Source organism: Leptosomus discolor, chromosome 6 (assembly GCF_034619465.1).
Source record: "Leptosomus discolor isolate bLepDis1 chromosome 6, bLepDis1.hap2, whole genome shotgun sequence".
In the NCBI taxonomy this organism is placed as follows: domain Eukaryota; kingdom Metazoa; phylum Chordata; class Aves; order Leptosomiformes; family Leptosomidae; genus Leptosomus; species Leptosomus discolor.
Window position 1 is genome coordinate 19975036 of NC_141396.1, and position 12474 is coordinate 19987509.

Here is a 12474-nt window from a genome sequence, read left to right on the forward strand (position 1 = left end):
CTGCTTTACATACAAAGTAGAGAACATTGGGATGGTGAAAAACGTAATTTAGTAATTTCTCAGTGAAAAGCGTTATAACTCTGATGTCTCAGAGTGACATTAACTTTCATCAAACCACAAATTAACATTTCAGAAGGGCTTCTGAAACATGATGTCTAGTCCCTCCTCATGTCCCAAGGTGGGATCAACAGTCCCTCATGATGTTTCCAATGCTGATTGCCCAACCTGTTTTTACTGATTTTCCAGATAATTCAACACCCTGCCTCTTTTATGGTCTCCCAGGTTGCAAGACAGTTGCACAGCTGCAATCTCTTTCCTAGGTGAATTTAAGCGATACTCTGTCTTCTTTCAGGTATATTGCTATTGCATTTCCCATTGTAAGCGTTGAAAACTCATAAAGTAGGTCTCAAGTCCTCATGTGTTTCCCCTACAAGCAGTGAGTTAGTTGCAGGGCTGACTCTCTGGAGGGTATTTGTCCCCAGGAATTTGTATTGGATGTAAGGAATGTCCTTATCTGGAGGAGAGCTGTTTTGTCTGGATCAAGCTCTACTTACATTTGCGGAGCACAAGGAGACAGGACAGGCTTCAGCAGTGGGCTCAGGAGATGAAACAGGCCTGTTGTTTGTCTTGGAAGGGAAAGGGCAGAAGTGGCACTAGCCATGGTTAATTTGTTCAGTTAGTGAATCATTTTGCAGAGTAAGATGCTGACCCTTTGGTCATATAGTGTCACTAGTGAACTGTCTTAGTGTAACAGATGTACCTGCCCTGGTTAGCAGCCCAGACTTGGCCCACATTAAGATTTGATTCAAATGGAGAATGAGGGTGTCACACTGAAAGGAAATCCCTAAACGCACTGGGTTTCTTTTCACACTGAAGCTAGTGCCATTTTGTTGCGGAGGGACAGTGACCCATAGTGCTGTAACCTAATAACCATGGAGGCTACCCTTCAAGTGAGTGTCTTTGTACAATAACTACCTATTAGAAACAAGATTGGTAGAGCCAGAGTTCCCCCAGGAAATTAAATAGCATGACAGTTTCTTCAGCATTGTTTTCAAAGCAGCCCTTCCCACTAATGGGCAGAGTGCTCTAAATACCCATGGGATGGAGATAATGGTTAGAACAGCTCAGCTCTGTGGTAGCCAGTAGCTTTCATGGAAAATAGTAGGAGATGTGAGGTTCCTGCTGGGTTCAGAGTGTAACTTTGAACCAAAGTGTCCCATTGAAGTCCTGTCATTGCCAAGATAAAATCGACTCCTTTCTCCCACCCTGGAGAGTTTGTATACATATATCCTGAAAGTGTTGTCAGCAGAGATTGAGTCTGCCAAGATTTCTCTATCTCAGTGGGGCCTTGAACCCAAGTTTCCCATCTTCCAGGCGCATGCTTGAACCACAAGCGTGGCTACTATTTTCTGCTGGGTCTACCCTCCCTGTGTCCCTTGCTCTTCCTCATGAAAAAAGTGAGCAGCTCTGTTTCAAAAGAAGACAAACCATCTTCTTTTCAGCAGTGTTTTTTTTGTGTGAACTCAGTTTTTACTTTCTGGTCATCATCTCATCTGATAATAAAATTAATCAATATCATAACTGCTAGAATTAGTCTTGGCTTACACTACACCTTTCAATAACTGCCAGCCCAAGAAACTGAGAAATAACAGGAAGAATTGAAACTATCTTGAGATCATTGACTATATCCAGGGAATGTCAGTGCTTTCATTACTGTTAGGATCTAAAGGAGAGAGCAGGCTGCAAGAAAATTGTGTCTTCTGTTAGCAAGGTATGGTTATTGCAGAATCTAGGCTGTATCTTTAAAAGTGATTACTGACCCACAAGGTTGCCAGAAAATATGAAGTGCACCATCAGGATCCAAAAGGCATTGTGGTGACATGTGGTGTGAAAATAGCATCAGGAGGAACCCTTTGTCTCACTCCAATAGAAACCATATGATGAGAAAGAAGGATTTGTTCGTACCCAGTGAAAGCAAGTGTTATCAAATGAGTCAGATATGGCTACTGGTTGTGTGTTAAGGATACTTCTGCATCAGATCAATAATTTCATTGTACATGTGCAAAGGTGCATCCAATCCCCAGATGAAATCCAGGTGTGCCCATTCAGGAATCCTTTTGTGATAGATGAGTCTCTTAATTTGAGACAGTAAAATGGTCACATCTTTGGGGTCTGCAAGCAGGTCTTGTCCCCCAGTCCATACTGCAGTTGGTACAGTCATCTCTTCTACATTGTAGAGAGGAGTAGTAGCCTGAAAACATGAAGCAATACAGAAATGAATGGCCAGGAAGGCATAGAAAACTTTAAACATGCATTTGGCGCTTCGTTATGTCACTGTTCAGAGTAGAGGTGCCTAAATCAACAGGAAGGAAGCCCTTGCTTGCCATTTCTGTCTGTGCTTGCAGGGATGACACAGCTGATAGCACAGCTAAAGGAAAAATGCCTTCTGAGTTGATAAAGAGTCACTCTTGGGTTCATGCTCTCTCAGCTAGGAATTCATAGTGCAGCAACCTGCAACAAGACACAAAATGTCAAGATGCCTCTGGATAAACCCCCATCTTGCTTCTTTTGGAGTGCTGGTCAGCTGCAGAAGACATATGTGGTCTAGTTACAAAACACATGTGACAAGGATGAAAAAGAGCATGGAGAGATTTCTGTAGGAGGAGAGAGGAAGTAGCTTAAGACACCTGAGTTTGGAAAATAGAGGCCAGAGCAGGGACAGGAGGCAGGCTTATACAGTCACATATGGTATGAAGAAATGGCACAGGAAAGAATTAAGTGATTTCTTCTCATAACACAGAATCTAGAAGGTGTCCAGTGACTTTTCAGGGGCAAGAAAATTCAAGACAAACCAAAGGAAGTTGCATTTCATGCAAGCCATCGTTAAAGCATGTAACTCTTGACAATAGGCTGCTGTGGAGACCTAAATGGTAGGAGGGTCAAGGATGAGGTTAGAAACCTGAATGGAGTAGTTCCTCAGGGACTGCTTGATGCCCTTTTTTCTCTGGCTGCCAGAATCGAAGAGTAGCTATTAGCTTTCCAGTTGCCTTCTTCCCAATATTGTTTCCCTGAGCTCTCATACATCGACAACTGTTTCAACCACATTAGTAGGCAAGATGTTTCTTTGGTCTTGTCCACTAGAGGTACTCTTCAAAATTAGTTTTCTATCTTTCCTGCCCTTACTTCCTCTTATTCCTATTGACCATTTAATTGAAAAGTTTTGGTCTTCTTCTCTCACACTTTCTTTTTTAAATATTTATTATTGCCTTTAGTGCTTGCACACTTTCTCTGCTGAATTCCAACCTGGAAAGTAGTAATACTTTCATCCACTTCTGAATATGTGTCTTCTAATACATCTTTCCTGTCTTCCTGTGTGCTTCTGTGTTGTCCAAGGGTGATAATATTATTTCACCCAAATATACCTGTTGGTATTTTTCCATGTTCTTCTTTGAACTGCCCCAGTCATAAGCTTGGAACTTCCCTGATTTGGCCTCCTAAGAGGATAAAGAAGAGAAGGGTAGTTACAAAGCCATCATTCAGGAAGTTTACAGGTTCTTTCTCTGCTGAGCCTCTGACTCTAATCTAAGGCCTCAACGGCATTTCTTCTAAGAGCTACAAAAAAGCCAACAGTAAATTAATTAAAAGTCACAATCAGTGAAATAGAGTCAAATGTTTTTGTCAGAACCAAAAAAATCACAGCTCCTGCAGAAAGACCCAGGGGTGCTCTTGCAGTCAAAGTATTCTAGTTTGTAAAATTTCTATTTCTTCAGCAAGTTCCCCTCACTGCTACTGCTGTGTCCTCTTCTGACAGTCATGCTGCCATTACTTAGCTCTGTGAGTGGCTCCTTCCTATGATTTCTCATCCGTCTCTGGTTTGAATACAGAAGTTACCATTTCTAGTTCTTCTCTTGTGCTCCATGGCTTTGCTTAGAGCATGGGTTGTTACTACTGTGAGAGGCATCATCAATGGGATCTTAATATTAAAGATTGGGTGTCTGCTACCTCCTTTAATAGTAATAACAGCAACGACAACGAAGGCTTACGAGTATTACTCCTGCATGCTTGTACTTGCCAGTCTGTGGCTAGATGCTGAATTAAACCTCAGTCAATTTGCAGAGTTCCCCCCACTGTGCCTTTGTAACCTGTTTTCTTTAAGGTCTAGGCCATGGTTACCAAAGCAACTTAATCAAATCTAATATTTTATGTAAATTCACAGCTAAAAGTATTGTTTGATTTTGAGTCAGTGCCTGTGCTGATGTCACTCAAACATATCCATGTGTTTGCTGTGTTGAAAAGTGCTTTAACAGTCTTGCAAGGTCACTGTGCTCGCAACTGCTTCCTGCTCTGCTCCAGAGCCTGCAGTGCTGCCAGGAAACCTGCCCTGAATGCAGTGGCTTTGATGACTGAGCCCAGACTTTATGAATCTTGAAAGTGTGAGTCCAAAGGCAGAAAGGCAACTTCCATCAGTACTGCTGCTGAGGATATACTGTGACAGTACCTTGTAAGTAAGGGATATAATGAGTCTCCCAAAGAAAGAGTTTATTATTTATAGTTCTATTGCTGTCCAAACACTTTGAAAGCAAGAGATTAAAAATACAAGGGTTTTTACTAGTAAAATTTAATATAAATATAAAAGCAGAGTATCTCTTGCTCATTTCTTGACTCCACGTTGGAAATATAACTAATTTCTTAAGGTAAGCTCTGTACAGAGCTGTGGGCATCGTTTATAAAAGGTACTGAATGCACAGTAAGGAAAGTGATATATAATCTGCATACACAGCTTCCAGCATACATATTTTTACACAAATACAGAGTTTCATTGTTGGCTTCAAATGTACCTGTATCACATTGGGTGTTTCTATCCTGCTGTCAAAAGAAGGATCAATGAAAAATAATGTTTTGAATTGAGATTTCAATTGTAAACCACAAGGTGCGTGTGTTTCCAAGAAGTTAGCAGTGGCTTCACAGCAGGATATCACCTATACGCACTCTATGTCATTCAGCCAGAGGTAAGTACCTATTTTGTCTTCAGGTGTTTGCTAGTACCTGACTCCAGTGGACTATGTTCTGCACAGAAGTTCCAGCAGGCGTTTGTGCAATATACACATTGATTCGATTCTGAAAGAAAATATTCAGTCAGTGTTCTCTTTCTCCCTTCTATTCAAATGTACATCAAAATATCTGCCACAGCAGCGTCACGTATCAAGAAAACCAGCAGAAATTGAAATGGCATGATCAGAAGCTTCCTCAGAGTTACTCCAGATGTGGTGATGTGTCAGATTTGAAGTACCACCAAAAGAACAACCCCTAACCAGAATATTTTCCAGGATGACTGAGAATCTAAAAGAATCTGCAGGTGGAAAGGACCGAACAGAAAGTCAGCAATTTAGGCCCCAAACTAGGCCTTTTTTTTAAGAGGTCTGTAACAGATCCTGCACGAGAGAGGATTGCTATTGGACAGAACAGCAAAAGGAACTACAGCTGCCTGAGGAATGCATGACTGTTTGAAATAAAACACACCCTAGCCCTGCAGCAGTTTCTTAAGAACTCAATGTATTATTCTTCCTCAGAGAAGATGCTCTGAGGCAATTTTGGAAAACATTGGAGAAAAATTTTAATGCCCAGGTGGTCTGACATACAGCTGTACATAGCAGGAGTTGCCCAAGTATGCCTTTAACTCTCAGTGTCTGCCAACTCTCTCTCAGGTACCCCTTAGATATCCTGTGCCTCTGAGCACATCCTTGATGGTCCAAGACTTGGAGGAGGAGGACAAGGGGGAATACGCGCAAGGTTTTTTTCTCCATTGCAAAGAGCTCCTGGAACCATGAGGCAGGTAGGAGTTTTGTTTCTTCTTCCGTTGTGTGCCAGCATACTGAAGATCTCCAATAAGACCAGTAGTCACAGTATGAACCAGGAGACAGTGCCCTAGGTACATCTGGCAGAAGGCAGACTGCAGAATTTAGAGGTGCTTTGAGTAGCTGTTGATTGCAAGGATGTTGCCAAGTGCTTTTCTGAGGAGTGACGCAGTGGTGCCCTGCCAGTGACGTGAAAACCAGCAGATATTGCTGTCCAGTAGTGGGGGTTGTTCCCTGCAATGTGATGTTGACTAATAGATTTCAGGATTCACACTACAGCATAGAAGGTAAGTTTTGGGAGTGGAAGCTTAAATTCTCAGTAGAGCTGGCGAGAGTTATACATACCATGTCAATGTTTTTCAGGTTATAGCCGCCCAGACTGAAGAAGACACTTATACAAAGCCTGGCAAAAGCTTGGTGGCTGCAGACAGGGACTATTAGCCTTCTTAGACATTCAGTCTGGGGAATGAATTATTTTTTACCAAGCAAACCCTGTGGAATACAAAGGTAACACTCATTAAAGAATGTACATTTGTACATTGTGCTGTAAAAGGTGTTTGTGTCCTGTTCCTCTTCTCTGGCACTTTCAGTGGTTCTCGCTTGCTTTTTATTCATTTGACAGATGATGTTCCCACAAACAAGAAAGAAATTAGGTGTTTCTCCATTGCATCAGCTTGCTTAGGCATTACTCAATTTGTGTTACATCACTTTTAATGAAGAGATGTATTAAATGTTAACTCCAATTCGTATTTTAGTTCTAAGCTTGCACATCAGTTGTGGTTTTGTCTACAGGAATCTTGGAAACCTTTGAGGATCTGCATATCTGTACCTCTTTGGGTGACCTATCCCAGTGCTGCACTGTTGACCTAGATAAAACATTTTTCTTAATGTCTAGTCCAAACTTCCAAAGGCTTCAGTCATAAGGTAAGCCTACCCACATGCAAATGAGCAGACTTCATAAAGTCCTATACTTTCTGTTTATCCATTTTAAGAGCTGAACAAACAAGTGTATGGTTAAACAGTTGAAATCAAGATATCACATACCTTGAGAAATTTTTCAGGAAGGTAGAGGAGTTTTGTTGCTGGGCTTCTGGCATACTTAATAGTAGTTACAGGTGCCAATGCAAAATAGAGTTTGATTTTTTGAGCCAGCTCTGGCATTGTTGAAAATGCAATGAAAGCTGAGAAAACAAAAGAGAGGAGTAAAGAAATCATCGTTTGTACATTAGACTGTTTTCAGGATTTATAAATGTCATTCTGCAATTTCAGACCTACAGGCAATGTTGTCGTTGTTAGTTGTTCAGAGACTGTGGTTCAGCCTAGATTTGTGTGAAGGCCCTCTTCTCCATATGTTACCAGATCGTAGTTTTACTTCCCTCTTCAGAGAGAAATTTCTTTCTATATTTTATGTTTGCAACATTCTTCCAAACCCACTGAAACACAAATGCATACCTGTGATGTACATTCGTGCATTTCACATACTATTGGGAGAAGCAGTTGTTTTTCTTCCGGTCAATCCAATATCATATTTTCTTTTTTTTATGTGTGTGTCCTGTCCAAACTGGCCAGCTTCTCTTTCTGTACTCTCATCTTCCTATTTTGTTTATTTTTGTCAACTGACCATCTGCTGTTGGGCACACCCGTACATCTTGGAATGAAAAAATTTGCATGGCCCATAATAATTTCCAGTATAATTCTAAGTTGACAGACTTAAACCAGCAATGCATTTGGCCCATTATGTTTTGTTGTCTTTATAATAAATTAAAAATGCCTGTGTGATGAAAACAGCTTATACTGTGTTTTTCACACCTGCAAAGAATTAATTAAACCCCCAGGTACATTCAGTATCTCAAATCACATTTTACTCCAGTTTTCCTGAAACATTGGTCTGCTGTGTATAACTTACTGATGGTAGTACCTTGTGAATAGCCAATATAGTACAACTTTTCCTGTCCTATTTTCTCCACAATGAAACTTATTGCTGCTGGAAGATCAAACTTTCCCATCTCATCAAAACTGCAGTCAGGAGATTGAAAGAGAGGCATGCATAAATTAAAAATACATTTGAAAATTCACATTTTTATTACAGACTTGTCAGCAAAGAAAAAACAAACCATTTAGTGAATCATTCAGCTGGTTTAAGTTCTGTGTTTTTCTGGCACTGGATATGGAACACACTGCTCAATGTTTTCAGGGGTATTTTCTCCCTTGACATCAACAGAAGGACTGTAACTTCAAGAAGTGTCAGGTTGAATTGTAATGGTCTACACGTAAGGAACAGGTGGTGACATAGTAACAGAGCTCTGTCCATGGAATCACACATTTTATAGAACTTGGCATTAAAGAAAAGGTCTATTTGTAAATGTTTATTAAAATAAGTGCACAAATTATTTACATTTTCTCCTTCTGTGATTTTAGTGTTATTGCACTATACAGACTAGTGTTTCTAAATAGCCTCCAAAACTGCCTCCAGAGCTGGGGAGTGGCTTGGACATGACCTGTGCAGGTTCCTCCAAGTTGCACTGCTGCTATATCTCTAGTTTGAAGAACATCTTCTAGCAGTAACTAGAGGAAAGTATTCTCCACCACTGTTAAAGTTCACATGCACGTTTAGGGGCACCTCAGCAAAAATGAATGAAAAGAATGCTTTTTAAAAGGTAGCATGTGTATATCCCTGATTTAGCCAGCTTAAATAAATACATAAGGGTGGGCAATGGAGATACCCTTCAATGATCCAGTCTACCTGAAAGCCCAGAATTCATCTTGATCAATGGAATAATTTTGATGATTTCTGGACCAGCGATTCCCTCTGCTATTTCCCATCCAAACATCAAAGCCAGCATCAGCTAGTATGAAGCCCAAGCTGTTGTTGGGCAGGTTTGTGATCCAGTTACTAATATCTCCCAACAATCCATGTTGGAGAAATACAGCAGGTCTCAAAGCTGAAAAGCAAATCAGAAAGAAAACAACAATTTATAAAATTTATTGATTTTCTGGTAGTTCAGCGAATTTACTGTCCCATATTCAACACTGGGATTTGTTCCTGCACTAACTTAAACGAAGACAACTAATAATGAGAACAAAACATCCTCTTCTGTAAGAAGAGAACTTCTAAGCTTCTGTAAGGATTTATTAAAAGATCTCCTGACACCAGCAAAAACTGGCTTGGCACCCTCCAATCATTGTTTGTATAGCTCTACCACATTAGCTTGAGATTCTCGACACTGATACATAGAATGAAGGTGTGGGACTGTTTGCAGAGGTTTCCTTTACCCAAAATATGAATCAGTCACTGATATTAACGAGGTGCAAGCAAAAGCAAAATAAAATTATAAGCTGGAACAGCTTTCTCAAAACAGGCTGATTGGGCAGATTAATCTTCACCTGTTGTTTTGGTTTTTTTTTAACTTTTACCCATCAACTCTTATTATGAGGATATATGCTTCATATTATAGTGGATTTTTATTATAAATAGGTGTGCTTGACATAAATGATGTTGATCTTGCAGGCTATTCAGGACAGCCAAAATTCTATACTAAAATTTCACTCGTATACAAGCTTTGATGGACATTTTACAGATGTATGTTATCTCTTTCCAGAACGTGCCCTATCTAGGCTGCTTTTGCCTCATATTAAAGAACTGTACCTTGGTTTTCCTGATTCTGTGTACCATAGGGGATTCTGTTAATGATAATGATATAACCATCATCTGTTGTCACTTCATACTCCTCGCTAGGGTACCCTTTGTAAGTAATGAGCTCGTTCTAGAAGAGAAAGTACAAATACATTTTCTTGCAGAAAGTCCATTTCATATATTATATGCATAAGGTATTTTCAATGCAGAAACGTCAGAAACCACATGCAAGTTGGGATTTAGTCTACATATATTAAGCATCTGAATAAAGCTATATCAGACTGGATATTGTAACCTTAAAAGTACAACAGATTTCCTTCATTCTTTGTGTTGTATCCAGGACTTGACTATTGAGTTTAAAAACCCCCTGTGTTATAATACTGCAATACAATCACAAGCCCTTGCATTCTGGTGATACAAGAATCCCTACAACCTCATAGCAGGAGCTTATGACTGCCATAGCTGAGCTGAGGAGCTGCCTTGGTGCATGCTCCTGACCTGCTGCAATGTAAAGTGAAACCAGCTTGTTTAAACTACTTTCAGAGAAATCCAGAGAGCTTCACAACTTCGTTTTTGTGAATGGCACATATGCAATGAGTATCACTGAAAAATTCACTACATTATGGAAAAAAACAGATCAGCCACTTCCAGAGTCACAAGGCAAATCACTAGCACAGCCAATCTCAAGCTCTGAAATTAATATTACTTTTGACCTGTAACATTCAGCCTGTTTTGTTACAAAAGAAGATGGTTTTTTATACTCAGAGACATACTCAATGTAATTTGTCATGCAGGACAGAAACCCCAAAATTTTAACAAGTAACTAAAGATCTAAACAATCTTGCTCAGCAAGAAGTGATCTTCTGAAAAGCTGGCCATTTCTGATCTATGCTGGTCATTCAAAAACAAGGAGACAATGTAAGCCACTAGCTATGTAGAATCTTCTTTGGTGATGAAATGCTGACATTCCAGATGGTTGTCTTTCAGATAGGGGGATAGTGCCTGGTAACTGACATTTAAAAGGTAATTAACTGTGGAGATTTGCTAAAGAAAGGTGTTTGCCTTCATTTTTCTGTCAAACATAAGATATGCTATTCCACGTGCAGAAAGAAGAGAACAGAAGAGAAAGCAGTAGTATACAGAGTGATTACAGAGGATGGTTTAAACAAAGGCAGCTTATCTACCTTGTTATTTCTAACACCTAGAAACCCCTCTGCTGTGAGACATGCATTCCTCCCATCCCCAGGTCACTCTAACTGAGCAACTTACAATATTCATAAATGCTTCGGGATCCACAGCTCTCTTCGTTCTTCTGAGTTCTTCTGAATAAATAATTCCCTGAAACATGTATGTCACAGCAACAAACAGCCATATCTTCTCTCTGGATAAAACAGTATATGAATCTGTCAGTAGTCCTGCACTGCATTTGTAACCCAGACAGGTTCTGTGCTTTTCTGATGAGGGAAGTGCTGCCTAATACTGAATGGAGCTAGTCTGGTACTCCCTATTTGTTAGTTAAACAGAACAAAGCTGACTTTGAACACCTGTCTGAGGGAGTTTGGCAGCAATCTGGATTCTCTCCTACAGTTTGGACCAGGATGTTGCTCTCAATCAGGGCAAAATTATCAGCAAATCCAAGGAAAGGAGCAAAGGTTTCAAAGAAATGGATTTCACTTGTTCTTCTGAGAAACACGTCACTTGCATTACCATGCCACACATCTGTTCTGTAGATTAATTACGAACATTTCTGGTTAACTCTGGGGGACACTGGAGCTGCAACTCATAACTAAATCAGTCATTGTTGCAGTGAAGTTTTCAAAGTGGAGTCAAACAAGTTGTTGGATAGTTAACTGAAAAAAGACAAAGACAATTTAAAATAAACATATTAAAATATTTATAATTTAATTAAGAACTTAGGAACCTAAATAAAACACTTACTTGTAGTCGCCTAGCATAATTTATACAAAACTGCTCAATGACAAAATTTATCCACTCCATAGGATGAGGATGGAGAAAGGAAAAGAAATTTTTCTAAAAGTACTGCTAGATAGAAACTGAGTGGAGGAATGTCCAATTTCTTTCAGAAAATAAGGAACAGAAAAAACCCGAGAGGAAACTAGCCTCCTCCAAATTGTGCGAACACCTACATACTCTTAGTCAAAGAAAATGCAGAATGTTTGAATTAACGTTCTCTCTACACTCCCTCTACACAAACCCCTAGAGGCCATGTCTAAACCTCTGTCGTTGCAGTGGTATATCTCTAAGCTAGACTGTATCAGCCAAAAAAATCCATTGCATTTACTGTTTTCCCAATCAAGAAGACTTTGTAAATGTCTTCTCAAATAATATGAATAGCTTATTTTTTTTCTTATCACAGAACAACAATTCATATTCTAGCTTCCTAACACCTCATTCTGATATAACCTGTATCTTGAAAATACTTGGCTCTTTTTGTAGAAAAAGGAACATTTTAAATTATTATTATTATTTTTTTTTTTTTTTTTTAACTGAGCTATCCTCCTTTCTTCTGGTTGAAAGCCACTTATCTTGTTCCCACACTGCCATTTTCCCATTCCTCTCCAGTTATCCCAGAGTTACCCAAATTCGGGCTAGGTGAGACATGCTACTCATCTTTAGCTGAAATGAATCGTTCAAGCAATAGCCATCCTTTGACCTATGTGAATTACGAACAAAACAAGACAATAAAATATATTTGTTCTCAAAGGATAAAGCAACTCCTCAAGCCCAGGTTTGATACCACCTTTTGCAGCTCCCACAAAACCTTCACCAGTTTTGGGTCAGAGATATATTAAAGTATTTCCAACCTTGTGCCAACAATCATGTGTTCAGCTGAGCGACAGAGGGCAGAAGAATGGAAACTCAATTCCTGGCTGTTTGGAAGCAGTGCTGGGTAGAGATGGCAGTGAAACAATGGTCATACACCGTTTTTTCCCCAATCATGCAACGCCTCGACAATGTGCATGT

The 12474-nt window shown here is 39.7% G+C and overlaps 1 protein-coding gene across 1 annotated transcript; it reads right to left on the reverse strand.

Moving 5' to 3' along the window:
• Positions 1-2017: 2017 nt before the first annotated feature.
• On the reverse strand, positions 2018-10878 carry LOC104343062 (lipase member M-like). Its single transcript, XM_009946833.2, is given in 9 exon segments — positions 2018-2251; positions 3423-3494; positions 5047-5118; positions 6201-6347; positions 6900-7036; positions 7762-7871; positions 8599-8797; positions 9502-9619; positions 10759-10878. Coding segments are annotated over 9 exon segments (1167 nt in total). The 5' UTR covers positions 10837-10878.
• Between the last annotated feature and the right edge of the window lie 1596 nt (positions 10879-12474).